The sequence below is a fragment of the Oenanthe melanoleuca genome, chromosome 18 (genome assembly GCF_029582105.1).
Source record: "Oenanthe melanoleuca isolate GR-GAL-2019-014 chromosome 18, OMel1.0, whole genome shotgun sequence".
NCBI classification, from domain to species: Eukaryota; Metazoa; Chordata; class Aves; order Passeriformes; family Muscicapidae; genus Oenanthe; species Oenanthe melanoleuca.
In genome coordinates, this window is record NC_079351.1 from 11,606,682 (window position 1) to 11,633,169 (window position 26,488).

Consider the following 26,488-nt stretch of genomic DNA (forward strand, 5'->3'; position numbering starts at 1 on the left):
GAACGATGGATAATAGTACTTATTGACTCACAGACTTACTTAGAAAAATTAAGAGGCAAAAACAAATTAAAGCATTTGCCCGTTCATAAAATTAATGTAGTATTTTACCTATTCCACAGCAGCATTAGCAAGCTTCATGTCTATAATGATCAACAGTGGGACTACTTACACAGGCTTTTCTGTGCTGTCTTTGCCAAAACATTTTGTGAAGACAACTGTCAAAATACAGTTTGAAATACAATCTAAAGAACAGTGTTAAAAATGGGGCAAAACTTAAATGAATTTAAAAAAACCCAAAAAAACAACAACAAAGAACAAGACACTATTCCCTCTTAAGACCTATGAATGCTTGAAAATATGGAAATTCCTGTATCAGCATCTAATGCTTTAACCTATTCCTGTGAATAGACTGACACTCCCATACAAGTGTAGACACAAAGCACATACAAATCCTGAATAGGTGCATTCATTCAACCAGAAATTCATGTTCAGATGTTACGTAAATACATAAGAAACTTAATTTATGACCATGTGTTAATGGAAAACTGGGCACACCAAACACATTTACATAAAAGCAGGTGAAGTATAAGTGTGTATATTTGAAAATTAAATTCAAAGCCTAATAAAAAAGGTAATAAACCCTGTTTCCTCCCTGTCTGTCAAAAACCCTTCATAGACATGTCATCCACTTCTAAAAGAGTAAACTGAAAAAAATCCCAAACAACAGTGCTTCTTCGTTTAGCTGCAGCATGCCTGGAGTACCTTAACGGATCAGAACATCTAAATTCCCAGTTGATGATTCTGTATTAGATCTCATTAATATGGGAGACAACTGTCCCTTAGGCCACAAGACCATGGATCCGTTCTGCCAAATGCAGGTGATGCTCTACAATAAGCAGAGCAAGGATGGTAAAGGAAGAATCTAGGCATGGGCTTATGGGACAAGGAGGATGGAAAGAGAAGAAACTTTATTTAGAGTAATTTCCATATCCAAATGAATACATACCTTGTGTTCCTATGTGTGGGATTTTAGCAACAGCAAATACTCTGCACAGACTCTGCCCTTTTAAAAAACTGCAATTTACCTACTTTTTGATGAGAAAAAAGCTGGGTTTGGGGTTTGCTGAGTTTTCTGTGTCATCCAAGACATAGATTCAGCAAGATCACTGTGCTTCTTCCCCTCACTCAACCACAGAAATAGTTACTAAATGATCCCTGACTTCCGCATCTTCCATGGTGGCAAGTAAATAATGTTGAGACAATAAATGTGAGACTGATGGTTCAGATTAATTTCAATATTGCTTCTCTGGGCCCAAATTCTATCTGTATATAGTGTCAAAAGAATTTGTTGCAATAAGAAGAGGGACAGTCTGAACCAGGTTCCTGCACAGATGGGCTGAAAGTAGCAGGAGCTCTAGAGAAGGTATTTTGGCAGACAAAGAACACAAGTGTGATCCTCATCTGCAATTACATTTCACCATCACAAGCTGAGATATGAGTCCAGTGCTGTTCCAAAGCCATAATTAAAATCAGATTTTAGGAGGAAGCATCATAAATTGCTTATTATTTCTGGAATCTCTAGGTACTAAAAATGTCCCCAGACTACTCGTCAGTACTGCTGGAGAAAGCTCCTTTCTCTTTTCCCTAATTTTTCCCAGGTCAGCAATAAGTTCTTAAGGCTTCTGAAGCCACTTACAAATTCAGACAAAAGCATCAGTCTGAAGGTTTCACCCTTTTCCAACAGCAATGAGAAGTTACACAAACAGAAGTTCAAGTACCACCCCTCTGATGTCTTCTGTGGCTGCAGAAGCCCACAGCCATGAAGGGGAAAGGATATCCATGGAGATTTCTACCTACACCCATGCAGAAAACCATACTCCTCCTTAGCTGGTGGTTTAGTTTTGCTCATACGCTGATATCTTCTCAATTCCTGCAACCAGGCAACACTAAGAATTGCTGAAAACAAGTCCCAGAGCAGGAGCTATGCCTGTGGCCAGTTTGACTATCCTGCAGTACTGGGCTATGGCTTGATCACCTCCCTCAGTGGGAGGAGCATCAGCCAAAAGTATTTTCTTAAACTTGTATTTATTTTATTTAAGATCAGTACCCAACAACTGCTGAACTCTGCTCAGCAGATTTTAGAGATCCACCAGAAAAATCAGGAAAGGCCAACAACTGCAGGAGTTAGAGCAGGCAATCCCATCCCATCTGGAGAAGACAGAAAAGAGCTCAGGGTGTTATGAAGACAATAAGAAGCCTTCCTGCTCCCACAGCTGAGGTAACGGGGATGCAGGTCCATCTACTTTCAGCACACATCGGGACTGCATTTGTGCCATTTCCAGCTCTGCTTCCCCTGATGGACAGATGCCTGGAACCGGCAATTGGGGCATCTGCTGGCGCACGTGCCGCCAATTCAGCTGACTGCAAGAAAGAAGCCAGAAGGCTAGAAAAGGCACATTTTGCCCTAGACTGCAACAGTAGCATCCCTTAAAGTATTTTTGACAGAAAGTTAAAAAATCCCCTCACACAGTTTCTATGTTTAAGGTAAGGCCTAGAGCATTTAAATCAGTAATCATGGCAGAATGCTGAATGATGGCAACCTACCAACTCAATTAAATTTTAACTTTCCACACAAATCCTTTTAGGCTGTGTATTTATATATTTAGTAATAAAAACCATATCCATGACCACTGTCAGCTGTAAAAGTTCTATCATAATAGCAACACTACTAATGGGAACTGGAACTGAAACAACATTGTGTGGATCAGTAGCTTCATTGCTGATGACTTTACTAAAATTATTCTAAATTAAAAAAAAAAAAAAAAAAAAAAAAAAAAAAAAGTTTAGATAAAACTCTCAAACAGCTCCACAGACAGACTGAGGATGTACCTGATAGAAAAAACATCTACATCCAGATGTGAGATTCTGAATCAAAGTGGTTACATAATGACCAACTCTACTGAGTGGCATCCCTGTCCATGGCAGAGGGTTGGAATTAGATGGTCTTTAAGGTCCCTCCCAACACAAACCACTCTGGGATTCTGTAATACATCATGACCCTTAATTAGTATAGTTTTGAGGCTGCGGTTTTCAAGAGGACTCAAAGCAAAATATTTTTACATTCAACTACAACTTTCAATTACAGATTGGATTAGTCTCAAGGAAAGATTTCTTTCCAGTTAAAAGGAAAAAAATAGCTGTTACACTGGCAGAATGTACATACTGCCAGACCTCTATTTCTTTCATATATTTCTTATTCAGCATCAGTCAGGAGCTTTACTTAATACAAGCAATTCATGCTTTCACTTTTGATATTCTCTTTTACAGGTACATTGTGGCTGAATATTATGAAAAGCCCAAGAACCTGATGACTGAAGCTTAAACTTGTGAAGTACCAGAATTATATTAAACCAAACAGTATGTATCAAGGAGCTAAAATTGTACTATATTAAGGGAGAAAATGTTGAGAAAGATCTTAATAGATATTAATTTATTCTCTTTCACTCATGCAAGAAATTTCATGAGTCATGACAAGGGATGAAGGATGATGAAGTTTAAAATTAAAATGTGAGACTAAACTGTACTTTTAATTGAGAATTCAGGTTTTCTCCATCAACTGCAAATACCAGACTACAGCTCGTCTATCATTTAATGCTGAAGACAGACAAACAAATGGGCAGCTCTGGCAAGTCTTTCTTTTTCTTTCTTAATGAATTATTTAAATTTGTCTTCACAAGTTAAGAAGTAGTATCCACGTTCTGCCAGTGTCTGGTATTTCATCCCCAAAACCACATTGCTGTGGCAGATCAGACTCTACATGTACTATAAGTATTGAATTTTATATCAAATCCCCTTTAACTGGGTATACCACGATTTTTAAGACTGCCAGAACACACTTGTAGCAATTTTGCCCACCTGTGTTTTTGTAAGTGTCTTTTTTGTGATTTGATTTCTGGAAATGACTATGATAAAGATGTTGCTAATCTTAGATTGGAAAATACTTTTCCCCAAATGTGAAAAAAAAACAAAAACAAACAAACAAACAAACAAAAAAAAAAACAAACCAAGGAAAATAATAGAAAAGTTCTAAACCTAACTTGTAACATAAAATCTGAGCTGAGGAAGAATTCAGTGTTAAGAGGAAGTATGAGAGTGGTAGGTGCTCCCCAAAAATCCAAGGAGCTGGGTTAACAAGGAGCATTTAAGCATCTTAAACACCACAACAATTATGTCTGCAGAAAAAGAGTTTACAGACTCAATCCTCAAGTAAACATCTTTAAAATTCAAATCTCTCAAAGGAACCACCCCTAATACCTTCTCTTTGTCCATAGGGCCCAACCAGGCCCTTCAGCACCAGTCTGGACATGATTTTGAATGACAGCTAGACCATCTAGAGGGGAACAGGGAAGGATTCAATGAGTGATGTTTAAATCTCCCAAGAAGTGTCATACAGTGAGAATTTGGCATAAACAAAGTTGAGTAATGGATAAACATGTATCACTGGCTAAGTCTCATCATGGAGTTGCTTTTTTGAGTTCTGCCTCTAAACTGCCACCAGCTCTGGCTTTGCCATCAAATACATTTGCTCAGAAGTGTACTTAATGTAAATAAACACAGACTAGGATATAATACTGTCTGTGTCAATTGAATTCTCTCCCAAAGAAGAAACAGACCAAGCATGTAGCCCAGACCACCCTGCCACAGGTGTGTATCATTGCATGAAAGCATAATCAACATTGTATTTCAGGCAAAGTCGGGGCAATTTGTTCCCCTCACTCCTCAAGAACTCACGCAGCAGATGTTCCATCTCCCCTGCCAGATCAAGGTGCTTTAAAACTGTCATAAGCAAACACAGCTGATTTAAAAGAATCATTTCATTGTGAGGGACACATCTCTCTTTTTTATGCTTGAGTAAATCAAAATTGGCTTAACTGATTTTGCTGAAGGTTTTGCTAAGGTGATATAAGAATTTCAACTCAGAGTCCCACTCTCAGCTTTCTCCTACGCATCTCCTGTCTCATTTTGACCAGTTTAACTCACTGCAAATGATAATCAGGATCTGGTTTTTTTAAGCTTTCATGAGCCTGCCCTGAGGTCTGAGCCCAAGGCTGGGATGAGATAGCTCAGAGCACCATGGGGAGACTTGAAGTACAGACAAAAATAAAACCTTTATGCTGCCCTTTTTTATTAAGCAGACACTCCAACTGGGCCTCATCACTTCACTTGGAAGTAAAGAATTACAAATGAAAACGACCTATACTTGCAAAATGTTTATGCTCTTATTACACTTGATATCCACACCAGAATGTTAATCATAACATCCCTGAACAACCCTGTGGAGCATCAATATACTTGTGGTATATGGCTTTGTTAGGAAGAAGTGAAAGGCTGACTAATAATACTCACAGCTTCTCCACAGTCATGAAAATGTAAATATTTTTTTAAAGTGCTTACAAGACAAACCTACAGCAAACCTGAAAAATGTCTCCCCTAATATTTAAACTAAATCATCCTCCTTAATCTAACCTTAGAGAATGGCAGTTAAGTGATCCATTCATTCTACTTCGGAATCTCAGTTCTCTTTTGTTTAAGAGCCAGACAACACCTGACTAACAGAATGAATAATTTGGTCTCTCCAGAAACATTTTTCTGATTTAGAATGATTAAATGTGAGCCCTCAGCCAACACTTGGAAAGCAGTGCTAAAGAAGTCTCAGGCCAGATCTCAATCCCATTCAGACAGAGAAAACTGACATTCTAAGGTATTTATCAACCTGCTCTTCAAAAAATAGAAGAGAGAAAATAGGCCCGTCATTTCAGCATAGGAACACAGTTGGGGGTTGGGTTTTTGTTCTCTTACTGTGTCAGGTTAAAGAATTTTTCCCATTATCATGCTAACGGAGCCTGCCAGGTTACACCTATGCTCTTTTGACCACTCTAGACAAAGGGGTAGGTGGGAGCTGGCTTGGGGTAGTGGGGGGGCGACTTGTGCCTCCTGCGAGCTCGGAGGAGGAGGACGCCAGTCTGCAGCCACGCGGTCAGAACACAGGGGAGCCAGACGCTCTACGATCACCTGCCCTGCATCTGCCCCGCTCCAGCCTCCTGCCTCTGAGGACACAGCTAATCACCTGGACACAAACGGTGAGCGAGGAGCTGCCCCTCCAGCCGCTCCCAGGCGAGACACAGCGCGGCCGCTGCCGCCCCCGCCCCTCCCGCTCCTGCCTGCTCTGCGCAGCTGTGCGGGCCCTGCCCCGGCTGCAGCACCGGGACCGAGCGCAGAGAGAGCGTGCCTGCGGCTAAAGAAAGGACTGGGACTGAGTTATCTGTTCTGTTGTGTTGGTAATTTTAACAACTGCTGTTGTTTCTACTTGTACGGTTAGATATATTAGGAAAAGAGCTGTTACTCCTACCCCCTTATTTCTGCCTCAGAGTCCTTGATTCAAACAATTATAATACTTGGGAAGGGACAGAATTAATTCTCTTTTTCTAAGAGGAGCTTCTGCCTTTATTGGCAGACACCTGTCCTTCAAACCAGGACAGATTTTGGCGTCCAATGTAGGGCTCGAGGGCATTGAGAGGAGAGTTAAGACAGGAGTAACAGCTCTCTTAAGTGGCAACATGTCCAGTTTAATCTGGCTTGGGCTCCATGTGAACACAGATATCACTCTACCATTTGCAAGCCCTTATTTGAATATGGGCCCCTCACCAAACGTACTGTAGCTATTTATCTGTTTCACTTGGTGGGTTGATTACGTCAGGAATTCATGGGTTTTTAATTCTTTTCTGAAACCGACCACATGGATCCAGAGCTATTCTACTCTAACTGTGCGTTTCTGGGGTTATTTCAATAATGGTACTTACTGTGAGGCTGTAAATGCAAGGGAAATCTTCTCCCCACCCATCACCCAGTTTTTTGAGGCTACCCCACCAGTTTTCAAGGACTTCAGATCTGCTTTAAATGCTAATGATATCACACAGTGGCTGGTGTTGCTGATAGGCCTGTTCTACTTAGCATTCAGAGACAAGGGAATATTGGCTTGGATAACAGCCCTGATACCTACCCCAGGAAATAGAGGTGCTGCCCCAGAGCTTAACCCTGCTCCAGGGACTACAGATGCTGCCCCAGAGCCGACCCCTGCCTCAGGGACTAGGGATGCTGCCCCAGAGCCCAACTCTGCCCCAGGGACTAGGGATGCTGCCTCAGAGCCCAACCCTGCCCCAGGGACTAGAGATGCTGCCTCAGAGCCTGATCCTGCCCCACAGTCCACCGCAGAAATGAACTACCCAGAGTGGGTGGAGGCTCTAGTGAAGGAGATAAGCCAGATGTTGAAGGAGCACTTTTCCCCAGCTGGTGAGAAACCCTCCCCCAGCCCTAGAGAGTCTGATGGTGCTGCAGTGGAACCTGTAGATGTTGTAACTGTCCAGGTTCCAGCTAGATCACAGGGGCAGCCACAGCCAGCAGCAGTTGCCCCTGTGGAAACTAGAAAATCTAAGATTAAAACAAGGCACCTAGATAATGGGGATCAGCAAGGAGTGAGATCATCACCAAGTCCCTCTCATACGATAGTCTCTGTAACCTGCATAAAGACATTGCACGGCGAGGCCGTGAGCCTTTTACAACTTGGTTACTCCGGGTCTGGGACCTTACGGGAACAGGTGTGCAACTGGATGGAACTGAGGCCAGGAATTTGGGATCCTTGGCCCAGGGCTCAGGTGTGGACCAGATATTCGTAAGGGAGCAAGGCCTCCTTTCCCTCTGGGAACGGCTTTTAATGAGGGTGAGAGAGAGATTTGTCCACAAAGAGAGAATGCAGGAGCACCACCATAGAATGCGCTGGAAGAGCCTTGAGGAAGGGATCCAGCAGCTGAGAGAAGTGGCAGTATTAGAGGTACTCTTTGGCAGGGATGGACAGCATGACAATGACCCTGACAAGGTCAGGTGCACAGGGCAGATGCTGTGGAATCTGGCAAACCTGGGGCCATCTCAGTATACCACCTTCATTGCAATGATTAAGGCTGATAACCACCAAGAGACAGTGGGTTCTGTTGCCAACAAACTCAGAAATTTTGAGAGTGTGATGAATGGCCCAATGCAGGCCAATGTCTCTGCCACGGTCAAGGACCCCCAAGAGGAGATGAGGGAAGTGAGGGAGGAGGTGAGGAACATCAGTGCGGCACCAGTGCGAGTAACAGGCCCCAAATTTAGAACCGAATACCCCCCAACTAGGGAGCTGACCTTTGGTTCTTCCTGCGAGACCATGGGGAAGACATGGGAAAATGGGATGGGAAGCCCACTTCGGTCCTGACAGCACGGGTGTGTCAACTCAGGGAGGTAAATGCCAACCGAAGGAGCCACACTAAAATAAAGGTAGCCTCAACCTCCCTTAACCAAGGTGCAGGGTATTACAGAAGGGAGGATGATCTGTCAGATCCCCTGGAAGGAACCTCCACTGTGTATGCCCAGGAAAGAAATAATAACCAGGGCTAGAGGGGCCCTGCCTCTAGCCAGGGAGAGGCATGGAATAATAGAGTCCATTGGACGGTGTAGGTGCGATGGCTTGGCATAGAGTGTTAGTTGATACTGGTTGACAATGCACCCTAATACCATCAGAACATGTGGGGAAAGAACGTGTTTCCATTGTTGGGGTGACAGAGGCATCACAGGAATTCACTTTGCTGGAAGCTGAGATTAGCCTAACAGGGAAGGGATGGCAGAAACATCCTATTGTAACTGGCCCAGGGGCACTGCGCATTCTAGGCATAGACTTACTCAGGAACGGCTACTACAAAGACCCAAAGGGGTTCAGGTGGGCTTTTGGAATAGCTGCTGTAGCAACAGAGAGCATTAAGCAGTTGAACACCTTGCCTGGACTATCAGAAAACCCATCTGCAGTGGGGCTCCTGAAAGTGACAGAGCAACAGGTACCAATTGCCACCATGACAGTGCACCACCGGCAGTACCGGACGAATAGAAATGCTGTGATCCCCATCCACAAGATGATCCGTGTTCTGGAGAGCCAAGGGGTGGTCAGCAAAGCCCACTCACCCTTCAACAGCCCCATCTGGCCTGTGCGCAAATCTGATGGAGAATGGAGACTGACTGTGGACTATCGTGCCTTGAATGAAGTGACTCCACCGCTGAGCGCTGCTGTGCCGGACATGCTGGAGCTGCAGTATGAGTTGGAGTCCAAGGCAGCAAGGTGGTATGCCACCATTGACATTGACAATGCATTTTTCTCCTTTCCTCTGGCAGCAGAGTGCAGACCTCAGTTTGCTTTCACCTGGAGAGGCGTGCAGTACACCTGCAACCGACTGCCCCAGGGGTGGAAACACAGCCCCACCATCTGCCATGGACTGATCCAGGCTGCACTGGAAAAGGGTGAGGCTCCAGAACATCTACAATATATTGATAACATCATTGTGTGGGGGAACATAGCAGTGGAGGTATTTGAGAAAGGAAAGATGATCATCCAGATTTTGCTGTGAGCCGGTTTCGCCATTAAAAAGAGCAAAGTCAAAGGACCTGCCCGAGAGATCCAGTTCCTGGGAGTGAAGTGGCAAGATGGACGGCGCCAGATCCCCACTGAGATCATCAATAAGATCACTGCAATATCTCCACCAACAAGCAAGAAGGAAACACAAGCTTTCCTAGGTGCCACAGGCTTTTGGAGAATGCCCATCCCTGAGTACAGCCAGATTGTGAGCCCTCTCTACCTGGTCACCTGCAAGAAGAATGATTTCCACTGGGGCCCTGAACAACAGCAAGCCTTCGCCCAGATCAAACAGGAGATCGCTCATGCAGTAGCCCTTGGCCCAGTCAGGATGGGACCAGAGGTAAAGAATGTGCTTTACTCTGCAGCCAGGAACCATGGTCTGTCCTAGAGCCTTTGGCAGCAGGTGCCTGGTGAGACCCGAGGCCGACCCCTGGGATTCTGGAGCAGAAGTTACAAAGGATCTGAAGCCAATTACACTCCCACAGAGAAGGAAATCCTGGCTGCCTATGAAGGAGTTCAAGCTGCCTCAGAGGTGATTGGCACAGAAGCACAGCTTCTCCCGGCACCCCGACTGCCAGTGCTGGGGTGGATGTTCAAAGGAAAGGTTCCCTCTACCCACCACGCCACCGACGCCACATGGAGCAAGTGGATTGCCTCATCATGCAGCGCGCCCGTATTGGCAACCCAAATCGCCATGGGATTTTGGAGATAATTACAAACTGGCCAGAAGGTGAAGATTTTGGTCTCGCTGACGAAGAGGAGCAGAAACAAGTGACCCGGGCCGAAGAAGCTCCACCATACAATCAATTGCCAGCAGATGAAAAATGCTACACCCTTTTCACTGATGGTTCCTGTCACATCGTGCAGATGAACCAGAATTGGAAAGCAGCCGTATGGAGTCCCACACGACAGGTTGCACAAGCTGCCAAAGGAGAAGGTGGATCAAGTCAACTTGCAGAACTGAAAGCTGTTCAGCTGGCCTTGGACATTGCTGAGAGAAAAAAATGGCCAAAGCTCTACCTTTACACTGATTCCTGAATGGTAACCAATGCTCTGTGGAGGTGGCTAGAGAGGTGAAAAAAGACTGACTGGCAACGTAGAGGAAAACCAATCTAGGCTGCTGATAAGTGGAAAAACATTGCCACTCAGGGAGAAAAGTTACCCGTGAAAGTCCGTCATGTAAATGCCCATGCTCCCAAGAGTCGGGCTAATGAAGAACACTGGCATAACGAGCAGGTAGATCAGGCCACACAGATAGAGGTCTCAAAGATAGACTTAGATTGGGAACACAAGGGAGAATTGTTCCTCGCTCGAAGAGCCCATGATGCCTCAGGTCATCAGGGCAGAGATGCCACCTATAAGTGGGCACGAGACCGAGGGGTGGATCTAACCATGGATAGCATCTCTCAGATTATCCACGACTGTGACACGTGCGCTGCCATCAAGCAGGCGAAGCGGGTGAAGCCCCTCTGGTATGGGGGGCGGTGGTCCAAGTACAAGTACGGAGAGGCCTGGCAGATTGACTGCATCACACTGCCTCAGACCTGCCAAGGCAAGTGCTACGTGCTGACCATGGTGGAAGCCACCACTGGGGGGTTGGAGACCTACCCTGTGCCTCACGCTACTGCTCGGAACACCATCCTGGGCCTGGAAAAGCAAGTCCTCTGGAGGCATGGTACCCCTGAAAGAATTGAATCAGACAACAGGACTCATTTCAAGAATAACCTTATAAGCACCTGGGCTAGAGAACACGGTATTGAGTGGGTGTACCATATTCCCTACCAGAGGCTGGGAAAGTCGAATGGTGCAATGGCCTGCTTAAAACCACCTTAAAGGCACTTGGTGGGGGGACTTTCAAGAACTAGGAGATAAATCTATCAAAAGCCACATGGTTAGTGAATACAGGAGGTTCCACTACCCAAGCAGGCCCTGCCCAATCTGAGCCCTTGGGAGCACCAGATGGAGATAAGGTCCCAGTGGTACACCTGAGAGGCGTGTTAGGAAAAACTGTTTGGGTGAACTCTGCCTCCAGCAAAGACAATCCTGTTCGTGGGGTGGTTTTCACTCAAGGACCAGGTTGCACTTGGTGGGTGATGCAAAAGGATGAAGAGACTTGATGCATACCCCAAGGAGGGTGAACTATCTATGATACTGTGCCTGTAACTGCATGTATGTATTTGATTTAAAAGTTTTAATTTGCTGTAGCATGTTGGCATGGAAAAAATTTGGGGTGGATAATGTCGGGGGTTGGGTTTATGTTCTCTTACTGTGTCAGGTTAAAGAATTTTTCCCATTATCATGCTAATGGAGCCTGCCAGGTTACACCCATGCTCTTTTGACCACTTTAGACATAGGGGTAGGTGGGAGCAATTATAATACTTGGGAGGGAGCGGAATTAAATTCTCTATTGCAAAGAGGAGCTTCTGCCTTTACTGGCAGACACCTGTCCTTCAAACCAGGACAAACACTGCTTCTAAATACATTTCCAGGAGCAATGAAAATTAAGGAATTAAGTTATTCCCTACAGCAAAAGAGAGCAGGACAAGAAGCAAAGGTCTGCCATGGGAAGAGGATGTCTCTAGACACCAGCAGTGGAAGAGCAATGGAGCAGATTGAGCCTGACAAATTTCAAGTACAGCCAGGTCCTTTCTGACCATCTGTAGACGGCCATGCACCACTGCAAACATTCCTTTGACACCTATAGCATGCGAACACTCTATAGAGAACTCTCATCTGCCAAGTCTCGTGTCAGAGGTGAAGAGGATGAGGATGGCTGCATTTTGCGATTCCTGTATTATTGTCTGGGTAGATTATCTACAGTCACCATCTGGAGTTACGGGGTTTTTTAGTGGAAAATGAAAAACCCTTCCTATACCATCAAAGTGCATGAATAGAACATAATTATTGTCACACAGGCAGCAATAGGAGTCACTCTGGCTCCTTTCCAGAATTATTTATAATTTTATATTCCTTGTGATTTTACATCCCTAGCAAAAAAAGAAATAAATAAAATATATCAAAGCAGTTCTCCACATATCTTAACCTCAGGAATGAGGCTTTTCTAGTCACAGAGCCCAGAGAGCAAGCATCTATGTTTGCACAGCTAATTAAAGTGCAAGAAAAATCTCTTTTATATCTGACTTGCGGAGCTGATAACATGTAAGTTATAACTTGTATGAGACATGACAAACTCTGTCCTTCATAAAGAGAAATGCACTTGTAACATGACTCACTGTAAACAGATCTCAGGGTATAGCAGCTTCTAATCAGAGGCAGCTCCATAATGGACTTGTTGAGCAGTGACATTTCCTACACCACTTGGCACAGGGTGAATGATGATGATGCTGTTGTGGTTAAACCAGATAAGGTTCAATACTAATACAGAGAACAAAGTGCTGGGGTTTTGACTGCATTAAGCCAGAATTTACAAACACAAACCTGAAATGTTTGACAGACATGGGAAGAAGAGCCATCAGGAGAACACTGCCCGAAAGGTAGAGAAAGGATCTTGGGCTTCAAGCTTAAATATTGTTTGTTTATAAAAACTCATCTTTGGAGAAAATGACTCATCACTAGTCAATTAAAGAAGAAAAGAGGCAATGGCTGCAGTCAATGTCCAAGAGGCCCATTCAAATTAGACACAAAGATGCAGGATTAGTGCACAATGGCTCAGCTCCCTCCAGTTCCCCTGGCTCTACCCCTGCAGCGATGAGCTGACATGACAGGATAAAACAACTCCATTAGGAGCCCCTATCAGTTCTCTGCAGTGCTCTCCACAAACAGATGGAGCAGCTATTTAGCCAAATGCACCGTGACTCCAGCTTTATACATGAGCATGTGGGATGCTTCCTAATGTGGGGCAAGGCACAATGCACTCTGATTTATCAGCTGTCCCACATGCAATTAAAGATTCAGATAAATAATTTGGGGGTAAATTTTTTTTAGGCTGAGCTGAAAAGCAGCAAGGCATGAGGGGTCAAGTGTTTCTGCAAGATTTATATTTACCAAACAGAGCCGCCTGCAAAGGAATGTCTGTGTTGAGCTGTGGCAGAATGAGACCTGAGCAGGAGTGAGCTGAAGAACCAGCGATTGCTTCATTTCAACTGGAACAGATTTAAATGTGGATTTAATAAAACAACCCTCTTTAAGAAACAAAATATATATGTAGTTAGAGCCATATAATTGCCTCCTAACACACATTTTGATCTGAGGATAACGCGCAGTATCATCATTTTTCTGTGCATTCTACAAAAGGCCTCTAATACCTTAGAACCATTTAATCAACATCCTATGCAGGCAGTGTAGGCAGAATAGTCAACTGAAATATAAGTACTGTCATCCATACCCTCTTTGGGTGAGAGACACAGTAAGTATTATATCATTGCATTAGACCATCCTTCGATGTGGGTTTTATTCTTGTTAAATTATGTCTTAGCCCCAAGGTTTCTCCCCCCACACCTCCCTGTGACATGGCCATGCCAGTAAAAAAAAATTTAAAATATCCCACTGTTCAAAAGGCAAGAAGTACGTTTTTACAAGCAATTGTACATGTCAAAAATATAAAGCTGCCTTTTTAATTTCTTGTTTACCAAACACAGTCAAGGACAGCTCCTGGAAAACACATGGTGGAAAAAAAATGAAGGCAGGAAGATGGTGGTGGGGAAGGAATGCATTTACTTGTTTTTAAATAATAAAGCCTGAATACAAGCAGCATATGAAATTCTTGAAAAGGCTGCTGTGATGGTGTCGGCTTTCAATTGTGCCCTGTTTAAACAAGAGGAAAGCCTCCCACTGAAAAAAGAAACATTTTTATCATTCAAAAAGATCTCAGGGTAGTCCCTTTAAAATGAGGTATTCTCTAAACAAAGCATCAGAATGTTTCCCTGCAGGGAATGAGCATCTGATCTCTTAAAAATTATTATTCTTGAAGAACTGTAGATTTATGGAGTGTTTGTTTTATTTGTTTTAACTTCAGTAGAATGAAACCTGCCTGAAATGACCACCCAGGGAACAGAGCTACTAGCTAAGCAGGGGATGAGCTCTAAAGGGGACCAAAGTTCTACCAAGACCCTTGGGGAGGTTTTAAATCTCTGGCTTAAGCAGAGCTAGCAAAACACTTAATGCAGGTCTCAGTGTAAGCCCAGGACATGGATTTTCCTTCACTTACATCCATGCAGCTCCACTAACACCAGTAGGAATGCTCCTGATTTAATTAGTGTTAAGCAAAGAAACAAGCTAATTACCCTGAATTATCCACAGTGATTAAAGAAGAAATTTTGTTTTAAAATGCATACATTTTTTCAGCGTGAACTGGTTTTGTGACACTTGTAATATTAAGTCTGCTACAGGCAGCAGAGTGGAAAAGTTTAGCTTTACATAGAAAGAGTAGAGTCACAATGTGAATAAATAAAATTTCACATGTTGCAGTTTTCTATTCACGAACATCCAACTTCCATATCTGCAATTGTGATTACAATTCAAAAATATAAGCCATTGGTGAGAAACAGTACTAGCACAGGAGCCCTTTTTGGTCTGATTCTTCAAGAGTTTGGCTTGTAGTTTAAACAGGGCCAAGTCAACACTGGACTCAGAAATATCAGTAAGTAGAAGTGTTACTGTCTTCATCAACTGCAGTAACCATCAGCTGTGAACATGAGAAGTGGAAAGCTCACAGACAGAACACAGGTCCTTGGGCATTGCTAAGGGAAAAAGTTAATGGGACTCTTGGAAAAAATATTTATCAAACAACAAAAGATTTATTTTTGTTGAAGCATTCAAGGCATTAGCTGTGTTGTGCAGCCTTCTGCCATTTTAACAGACTTAAACTTCTTAAATATGTATAGAAAAGTAGCTTGAGTACAAACAATCTGCGTAAAGAGAATATCAATAAATTCCACAGCGTGATAGTTTTATCATAGAATCTCAGAATAGTTTGGATTGGAAAGGACCATAAAGCTCATCTCTTTCCACCCCCCTGCCATGGGCAGAGGCACCTCCCATGGTCCCAGGCTGCTCCAAGCCCCATCCAACCTGGCATTGGACACTGCCACTGTTGGGGCAGCCACAGCTTCTCTGGGCAACCTTGGCCTGTGCATCCCCACCCTCACAGGGAAGATATTTTTCCTAAGATCTAATCTAAATCTACTCTTGCAGTTTGAAGCCATTATATTGGAAAATTTTGAGACAAGAGCTGGAGCAACCAGGTCTGGCCTCAGAGCTGAGACTGCTGTGAGCAGGAGATGGGTCTTCATCTATCCTGAGGCTCCTTTCAGCCTGGACCACCCTCTAAAGCTACCTGTATAATGCTTCATGGTCTAGGTAAGCAAAGGAGAAGCCCCAGGCCCAGTTCCAGGCAGCCACTGCTGAAGCCAAAGTCAAACGACTGGGTACAGAAAACAGCTGTAAGTTGCAAAATAGCACAGGAGCAGAATTGAACGTCTACATGGCTGTGAATTAGTTATTTAGAACATACTGTTCAAGATCTTTCTTTATTTTAAGAAGAAAAACTATTCCTTTACAACTATGAAGACCTTTATGAATGATTAGCACTGTGGATCCAGCACTATCCTAAGTTTGCATAACTTCTATTTTTTAGGAAGAGTGTGTGCAGGTAAAGGGTGATCAAACCTGTCACTTTGCACAACATAACAGAGCAGGACACTTGTCACCCTTGAGGCTGATCTCACTCAGCTACTGCAACTCATACCAGAGATTTATTAAGATTAATCTGCAGGAAAATTAAATGCATTACCTTAAAAAGCAAGGGAATAAATCACATCCAACAGGAAATCAGGAAAAGCTGCTGCCACTTCAGATGAATCTAAGGTTGTGTGAGTAGATTACACTTTTCCTCATCAATGACACAAAACAAATTCATAGAAGGAAACAGCATCAACCATTATTATAGTGCAGAACACAAATATATTCAATGAGTTTAACACTGCAGCCCAAGTATAAAGAACATCTCAAGCTGTTTGTATTTCCAAACAGGACTTGAGGGGTCAGAGGAGGGAGGAAGACGTGGGCAAGGCAGGATGATGGATGGCACTCAGTGGCATGCTGTGTTTGGGTCTACTCTTGTTTTTGCAACAGGATGTCTCTGATTACTCTCTGAATAGAGAATAAGGATGGTTACATCTCATTGCTCAAAGAGAACATTTTTTTCAGAGCCTTACAAATTAAATAGAACATTGTAAAGCAAGCAGTCAATGAACTACCTGGTGTTGTTTGTCGCAAATCTGACAACAGTGTCAGAAGATTCCTTGGGGGCACCAGAGGTGGGTTTAGGGGCTGGCAAATGTATATAAGGTAAATGTCCCTATGCTCAGCAGCCCCAGCTCTGCAGAAGCTGTGTCACTGCCTTTACGGATTGTCCAGCCCAAAAAAATAAAATACAAAGCAGGGGCACACTGAGCCCCTAAGTATTTGTCTCAGCCATCCAGATGATGCAATATAGAGACTTCACAAAGGACGGAGGAAAATTACTTTCCCAAATGCCATCCTTCCAGAGATCTTTGCAGAACTGGCTCCTGGCTCACAGGGAATGATGGACAGGCCAAAGCTGCCCAACTGAGACAGTTCTTCAATGTCACCAGTAAGAGAACAATACGGACTCTAGCCAGACCTCCACACCTCAAAGTGCAGCCCTGGCCACAAAGCCTTTCTTTGAAAGCTACTGAGGCTACTCATGGATGTCAAAGGAAACTGCAAGTCCTCAGCAACTCACAGATAAAGGTGACGTGGGAGTTTGGGAACCACATGAATGTGTATGCAGGGAAATGAAACCCTGAGAAGGACTTGTGGTGCTTCTCAATGTGAAGGCTTTGGGCAGAAAGGAAGGGGAGAAATGTTAAAAGCAAGATCACTTACAACAGACAACTGGTCTTAACCCTAAACAAACTGGAGGCTGAAGCTGCAGAGGCCACAAAGCAGAACACATGGGAATAATTTCTCTGCAAAAGCTTAACATTTCCTAATGAGCCACCTTTGTGAATTACCTTACTTAAAATGGAGACACCAGATGATGCAGGGACTTCATGACTCAGTCACTCCAAGAACCTCTCACTGGGGTTACCAGGTTGATTCTGGCCTACATTCAAAGCACATAAGAACTCTCTTTGTGATGGCACAACCTCTAGAAAAACTCTCAGTGGCCTCAGTGCAGTTTTCAGTGGGCAGGAGTCACATCAAAGCCAGCACTGAAAACCTTTCCAAGGAAGTGCAGAGCCAACATGATGGAGAGTTAATAGCCTTCTCTCTTCAAAAAGGATCTTAAGCTCAGGACAAAAACTGCTATCCATAATGCCCAGTTCTGTAACGACAACTATGTCAAGTAAATAAAAAGCAAAGAAAGCAAGAAAAAAAGAGAATATATTTACAAACAGTGCAAATGAAGATGTATTAGAAAATGATGTCTTGTTTGCACTGGATAGCACAGATGTTGTAACACAGCAGAATTGAAAAAGGAGCAAATGTTTCATTAAATGAAGCAGTGAAAGAGAAGAAAATGTCAAAACTCAAATGTCAGGCAAATTTTGGGCAAGAACTCCCCCAACTCTCTGGATTTATTCCCAGAGCCAAGACACCAGTCTCTTACGTATAATTTATCCATCCCTATCTTGTCTGGTTTTGACTAGTTTTAGCATAACCGTTTACAGGTTTTTAGTTAATCAGCCAGGAAGGAAAGAGTTCAAAGAACACCAAGAAATATGTGGCAAAATACAACAAGGTTAGATCACTTGCACTGGATTATTTTCCTCTGCTACACCACAGAAGAAATAACCTCAGTCAAGGTCTACATACTCCATGGTCTGCAGGGAGCAAGAGCAGCATTATTCAAGGGAAGTGACACTTTAAAGAACTTTAAATTAGCTGTTAACAGGCAGGTAAATAGATTGATGAGTGACTGCCCAATGTCCCCAACATTACCATTTTGTGGTGAAAGCAAATATGAAAGGGGAGGAAGTAAGAAAATCCATGAAATACAGTTTTGCCAATCTGTGGTACATTCAGATGACAGTGAAGTTCATTTAAGGACACTGGAAACATAAAATAAATTGCTTTCTCTGAATCCGAAGTTGACATAGAGTTTCCTAGTTATATTTTTGACTCCAGAAGCACTGCAAGCCATGCTAGCAGACTGTGATAAAAATAAAATAATAATAATAAAAATAAAATCTTCCCATCATTTTTCTTCCTAGTAAGTGTTCCTTCCCCCAGGGTCCAAGGACCACATGAAAGGGAGGGAGAAGTGCTGGTCCCATGAACTACACATTAAGTCTGACTTACTGTATATCCAACAGATGCCCTCATTTCAGTGGTCCCTAAAATGTGTTTTTAAGTAAAATTAACTTGGGAATTTGCAATTAGCACCACCTTTGAGAACAAATCTGGACAAGTTTATTGAAGTGCTCTAACTATTTACCACAAGAGTGAATTTACTCCCAAAGTTCACTTGACTATTTTGTCTCAATTTTCTTGTAATTTCATCTATCATGCTTTTTTTTTAGTCCTCCAAAGGTGATGGATAAAACACAGAAATAAATAGGACCAACTGTTCACAGAAGCCTAAGGGAAAGCATAATTTTTTTATAAATACTCTTTGGCACAAAGCATGGAAATGCAACACTAAAATTGTTTGTTGAATCATTTATGAATTGAACCTTCAGTTTCAGTTTGCAAATAAGTTGGAGGATTTTATTGATGTTCTTTTCCATTTTGCCTTTTTAGCTGCCAAACAGCCTTTGAGAAACTGAACTGATACATAATCAAGAAAACAGAGGGAATGGGGAACTTCTTTTATAAAGGAAATTCCTATGCTAATGCAGGACTTTTTTTTTTTTTGTTGGGAGGAGGAATTTACTTATAAATTATGATAAACTTTATGATGACAAATTTTTAAATTAATTTCCTAAGATGCCACAATTGTGACTTTTCAACCAGCTAAACATGTAGAAGCAACACACATTTTTTTTGTTTGCTCGTAGATAAGAAAGTTTTAAGATTTATTATTACAAAACAAAAGTTCAGTAGAACATAACTGCATGCTGCCACACCATGCACAGTGTCATTACACATGAAGAAACATGTCATATGAAGGGAAATTCTACTGTATTGAGAAATTCAGTATTTTACAGCTGTGAGTGCCCAAACTCCTCACATGAAAGTTACAAACATGAAGAAATAGCAAGGAACAGAGAGGTGCATTTCTTTCTTAAGTGTTTTGTCTCAAAGTGCTATTTTTTGTCATCTGAAGAGGGAGAGAAACTTAGAAAGAGATAAAAGGTTTATTCTTCCTTAGCCAGAGCAGGTGTGCATTGCCTTACCTGATCTGTCCTCGCACCAGTGGTCTGTTTTTAGTCCTGTTCATATTTGAGTCAAACGGAACCTCAAAGAACTGTAATTAAAAAAAAAAAAGAAAGGAAGAATCAGAATGAAAGGATACCAGAACCATGCCATGCACAGAATGTCCTGTCTGCATCTGCAGGTACTTTAATCTCTGGTTTTGAAGGTTCAGGGATACAATAAAAAAGGTAAATGGGTTTTATGGAGCTTTGATAGTCTGCATTGATGCTTTTAGCATCCCCTTAGAAAGAAAATCACCCAGAGGACAAAAATAGTCTGCACAAGACCCTAGAAGTTCATCATTTGAAGAACAGTTTGATTCCAAGTTCTTTTCTCAGCAGGTCTGACACATCTTTTAGACATACACAAATACATTTGCAGACACACATGGAAATAATGGAATCATTATGGTTGGAAAAGACCTTTAGGATCATCCAGTACAACCAGCATCTCCACTGTGTTCACCATTAAACCACATCTCAAGTGTCACATCCACAGGTTTCCTGAACACTTCAGGTATGATGACTCCACCACCTTCCCTGGGCAGCTCCTTCCAATGCCTGACAAGCCTTTTAATGAAGATATTTTCCCTAATGCCCAACCAACACCTCCCATGGCACCAGTTGAGGCCGTTTCCTCTCCTTCTGTCCCTGTTTCCTGGGAGCACAGACTGGCCCCCACCTGGCTGGCCCCTCCTGTCAGGGAGTTGTGCAGAGCCAGAAAGTCCCCCTGAGCCTCCTTTTCTCCAGGCTGAGCCCCCTCCAGCTCCCTGACCACAATCAATACAAACTGTCCTTGCAAATATGCACTTCTGGTTTTTAGCAGACAAACACTAAGGTTTTCTCCAAGATCACCCACCTTGCATATAATCCACCCCAAAATCAAACCATTCTTGTAAAACGCTACTGGAACTGCTCTGAGCCTCCAGTTGGAGCAGGAGGGAGTGAACACACCATATGGTGTTATTTAATGCCAAACTCAATCTGATTTTAAACACAGCCTATGGGAAAACACAGGCAGCACTATCTGCCCACTCAGAATTCCTTCAGGCTTCTGCAGGATCTGTTTTATAAGAATGTTAGTGGAAAAGCTGAATGCACTTTGCCAACCAGACAAATCTAAAGCCATTCAGTTTTACATGTGCAAAACAATAATACAAGTAATAAGCAGAGATTTACTTACAGAAAGAGTAGAATGTATTTACAGAAAGAATATTTTTACTTTTTTGAGGTGTGATCTCAATTACACTGGATATGCAGGAAAAGTACCATAACAAATCATAATTCCAAACAGTCAGACTCACATTCAGTGTAGTCAAACTGCAGACAGATTTTAGGTGATCCTACGACAAAGGACTACATGATAAAATCTATTCCAGCAAGTTAATTTAACATTTTATGCTACAAAATATTCAATTATTTAACATTTTATGCTACAAAATACTCAATTAACAAGCATTTCCATTTTGTCAGTCCATGCAACTTACTGAGCATTCCCATGGGAGAACCAGTGGACAGAGACCATGGGAGCAGCAGGAACCTGCCAGACCTCTCCAGATGTCATCAAAGGAAAGATGCTCAGCTTCCAGTCACATGGAGTTTTCAGGAACTATCCATCCCATCTATTACCTTGACATAAGGTCTATAAAACAACCAGCAATCTCTGCCTTCCAATTTTATTATAGATATTCCTGCAGCAAACTCAGGCTGCTTAGCCAGAAGTTATAAGAGAGGGAGGGAGGCAGGCAGGAAGGCAGGAAGAAAGGAAGGCAGTTCATACATCTTTTGCTTTGCCTGAACTCCGTGGCACAGCACTGGGCAATTCCTACAATGATTTTTAGACAGCTGACAGGGAATTTCTCATCCAGTTTGCTATGGCTGATGTGCAGTGGTCAGGGTCATTCCCAATGACCACCAGAGCTGGTGAAGATCCTGGGCTGGAAGTAAAGCTGAGGGGTTCTTGTCCTCCACCTTATGCTGGAGGGACAGGTCAGATCCTCTCGACTACAACACTAACCTGGAAGTGTTAGATGTTTCACAAAGAACCTCAAAGATAAAGACACAACTTTCTTCAGAGCAAGGAAAGCACCCCATTTGAAGATGAAACCAGCTGATTGCTTCTGACAGCTCAGTGTTTTGCTAATGGTTTGTTTCACTGCTATATTTCAGAGGCAATTATGGTAAATGAAGAAAAAAATTATATTTGACATCAGACTGGTAGAGAAATGCAAGGGAAAAAAACTCTATAGGGCTAAAGTCTGTTCTCCAGAAAATAACTGGGCTATGATTACTTTTTTTTGTAAGTCACAGGTTTTTTTCTACTTGCAAAGTTCTGACTGCTTTGAGTTACTTCCAGTTTAAACTTGTGCATGTGAAGAGATTTTTGCTTATTTGACAGTATTTAAGTTTATGCAAAAAGGTATCTGTGTGCAATGGATAAAATCAAAATAATGTGTAAGTTTTAAACTCAATGTGACTCAGATACAAAATGGTTAAAATGAAGAGTTGAATAGTCAACACCTGAAAAAATTTAAACTTACGCAGCTGGTTACCAATATAAGATGATGATGCCATGCTTACTATATCAAATACTTCCATATATTTAATATAGTAATCGACCTCTAAACCGAATATAAATTTTGAACCAGAATCTTCTCTGCTTACTTAAGTAGTCAAAAATGTCTGTGTCTATTGTATACTCCTATTGTATACTGCATGCTCCTGAAATTAAGACTACTACATGACTTAAGAGTGAATTTTTGCACTTTTTAAAATCTGAGAATCGGAATAATCTGTTACGTCAGGCATATGTATACAGAATGGCACTGTACTTCCAACTGAACTAAACTTAAAATCCTTTCACTTGTAATGCCCTAGATTCCTTCACTGAGCTAGCTGCTATTCCATGTCAGCAAGTTGCCATTTATCAAACTTTCCCCATTTTGCTCCCAGATGTTCAGCAAAATTCTCCCTCCATTTGCAATTATTTTCCCCTGGTATTCTAGAAAAAGTGAAAAAAGCCACACATCTCAAATATCATTCCATAGGAACGAAAGAGTGAAGTCAAACATATTATCTCATGCCAGGCCAACAGAGTCCTGCCTGTTTCAGCAAACAGTAAATTCAGTAAGATGAAGCCTAGATAAACAAATATTTTAGATGCACTCAAGAGGCTTTTTCCTCAGGAAGTTTGAATGCATCAGTTCAGCTGGACATGGAGAATATTATCTGCCCTTAGTATCGGGGAAACTGGCCACCAAAAGGGCAGACTGAGGGTTAAATCTACAGCATTCTAAAAAACCTTGAGTGACAAAACTTGGCAAAAGCTCTCAAGAAGCTAACCTATATTTTAACCAGTATGCATGAACACTTAAAACCATCGCCAAAAAAAAAAATCAAGCCAGCCAGTACTCTGTGGTTTATTTCTCTGGCAGGCTCATCATGCCTTTTGTGCAGATCTCATCTTGTTAATATACAGTAATCATATCTTAAACATCTCACAATTCCTAGCATAGCTGTCACATTACTACTCAGAGCTGTTTACACCCATGGGCTTTCTGTCCTTCAGCTTCTTCACACTGTTTTCCACTTTGTTTATAAGTGAAATGTTGAAGAACATTTAATTTCAAGCTACCTCTTGAACGAGCAGTGCCTGCAGAGAGTGGCTGTGCACCCAGACCTTTGGAGGGCTCACAGACTAATAATTTTATTAAGTTTATGCCAAGATTTCTGTAAAAACACCTTGCAGATGCAGATTACACTATGGCACATTCAGCACTATTGACAGGCAAACAGGACAGCGTGTCCTGTGCCTCTGCAGGCGACTCCTGCTCCTTCCATCAGTTCACAGAATCACAGAAATCTCCTGAGTGGGAAGGGACCTGCAATGATTATCAAGTCCAACTGCTGCCTCTGCATTAGACATCCCAAGAATTCCTCTCTGTGCCTGAGAGTGCTGACCTAACATTCCTTGAGCTTACCTTGGGCTGTGACCATTCCCTCGGGAGCCTGTTCAGCGCCCCAGCACCCTCTGGGTGTTGAACACCAAGACCATCTATTAAGTTTCCCAAGTGGCCTGACAATTTTCAGTTAATTAGGCCAGTGGAGTTCTCAGCACATGCTGCACCTGCCATCCATGGTCCTGCAGGAGAGATCTCATCTACTGTATTACAACAGTCCAATACCTTTACTCCTGTTCACACAGAAACACCAACAGAGAGCACTAAGAGGAACAATATGCTGCAGAGTTTATCAAACAGATCTGCCACACTTCAGCTAATAAACATATTTCATAGACCAACTTGGATTTCGAGTGTATCAAGGACCAGCCTGGTCCACTGAGCTGCTGGCCCAGCTCTAAACGGTGACACGTGGTAGAAACAGCAGCAGCCGAAACAGGCAACTAGTGTGCCATGTACTGACATAACATTTTACTCTAATGCTAAACACATATTTACAGCAGAACCAATAATACCAGGAGCCTAAAGATGGAATGGAACCCTGCCATTAGAAGACAATTTAATTCAAGGTAACCCTGAGATCCACCCATTGAAAAACCACCCCTGAATCCAAGCAGGCTTCCACGTGTTCTTTACCATCAGAATTGCCCTCTAAATTTATGTATTTCTCTTCAAAGCCTCCCTGAAGGGCAGTTCAGGTAAATTTTCAGCACTAATGAGTGAAGCAGTCACCTCCTCCAGCTGCGCTCCAAACCTCGCCCCCATATTGTACCACAAGGGGAGGTGGAGATGAACTATAGGGGATGGCCAAAGTTCCTCCTCAGCTAAAGTCTCTTGCTATGGACCCAAGCAAACATTAATACAATACAAATAAAAACCAATACAGCCAGATGCTCTACTAGAGTACTTCAATGAATATCTACAGTCAGAGATGAAGCAGGGCTGCACTGGGCAAGTCTTGCAAATACTGATCTGGCTGAATTAGGTGTTTTTGGGGTTCTCCCAATTCCCCAGAGCTACAGAAAGCTCTGTTTATCTTTTTTTTTTTTCTTTGGTATTGCCCAAGAGCAAAAAGTTAACCAGAAACAACACTGAAACATATGCTAGAAACCAAAATGGTGCATGCATCAAGGAGGAGCAGGTGGACCAAAACTGTGTGGAAAGCAGAAAACTGTGTGGAAAGCAGTGGCAGAGCAGACTGTGGATACCTGGGCAATAACCTGCAGTTTCCTGGGAAGGTGACATCCAGAAAGCCATTCCTTGCACAGTTGGCCATGCAGCCTCCAAATTTGTCAGGTTTCAGCACTAGCCTTTCATATGAAGTCTTCTGCTTTTCCCACACAGCCAAAGAAAGTTGCTTTAAGCAACACTGGAAACCCACCAGACCACGAAGCATCAAGTATTTTCCGCTGAGACAGTTCTCCCTCTCCATATTACCTAATTATTTCTATTCCTCATGTTTTCAGTGATTTATCTTACATTGTCATAAAGCAATATATAATTACATAAATGGAGAAGAAAAACATAATATATAATTCATGGTAAATAAGATCAAAGTCAAGATTATTATAGATTTCTTTCTGGTTTCCTTTCAACCACTTTTATATGAAAATGATAAAGAATAATTAAAGCATATTACAAAAGTCTTTTTACTCAATTGTACACAGATGTGACTAAAAAAAAATGGAGGGAAGGATTTTCCAAAGCACTCATGTGCTGATCTAACAGGATTCTCACTGAAGTCAATGGCAGTTTGACTTCAATGAGAGCAGAGATAGACCAAGACTGAATGATTCCAAAAATCCCACCCTAATTGTACAAACAAGAAAGGCTTTGGAGACTGCTGGTTTGGAGACTGTATATTTGAGAATCATAAAGGGCACACAGCACCTGTTTGTCTTCAAGATATGAAAATAAAGCAAGGCAAATATTTTAAGGATTAGAAATAGGTTGGTTTTTTTGGTTTTTTTTAAGGCAGTATCTGAAAACCCTCTGGCTGTGATGTTCCCAGGCTTACTATAGATCTGCTCTGATATTTTCCATCTCAAAGGGGATTCTAATTAAAAACGAGATTGATGCAAAGCTAAACAACATTACTTACAGACAGAGGAGGGCAGGTAAACCCCAGACTGTCATCTCCCACAAAACTGGAAAGGTCTGCCACATAAAGGATCTGACACATTTTTTTCCCCCCACAAAAGACACATTCCTATTATCAGCCAGTGTTTAAAAGCCCGTTGCTCTGTACAGGGAATACAGCAGGAAGAAATGGCTAAGAAAATGTTGATACTTGTGACTTTAGAGATTTTTAGGAGGGAGGAGGCAGACTCACTGGTATGCACCCATCTGACCTGCTGGACTAACAACCTGTCCTGTCAGTTCTGCTTTCAACTGCTCAAGAGATGATGCTGTTATTCTCTTGACCCCTCACAACTGTGGCTTTCCAAGGATTCCCAGAGACACTGTCCCCAGAATGGGGCATTTTTTAGTTTTTACATGGCATTTAGTATTTCAATATCCTTAACCAGCAGCAGCAGCTGGAGATGCCAGCATGCCTGGAACAGTGCTCTGTGTTTTCAGCTCATCCAAGTCCTTTTAGTGGCTCTGACCGACAAAATAAGTGGTCACTGAACTCTTGCAGCTTGGGCCTCTTCCTCAGCACTTTGGCAAACAACATCCTTTGCTGATACCAC

The 26,488-nt window shown here is 42.5% G+C and overlaps 1 protein-coding gene across 3 annotated transcripts in view; it reads right to left on the minus strand.

The window, feature by feature from the left end:
* The window catches only part of LOC130260522 (protoheme IX farnesyltransferase, mitochondrial), a 109,147-nt gene that overhangs the window by 21,012 nt on the left and 61,647 nt on the right, over positions 1 to 26,488 (minus strand). For all 3 annotated transcript variants that reach the window (XM_056506031.1, XM_056506032.1, XM_056506033.1), the window contains exon 5: positions 19,819 to 19,889. In XM_056506031.1, coding sequence (XP_056362006.1) covers positions 19,819 to 19,889 — 71 coding nt within the window. The remainder of the gene's footprint in view (positions 1 to 19,818; positions 19,890 to 26,488) is intronic.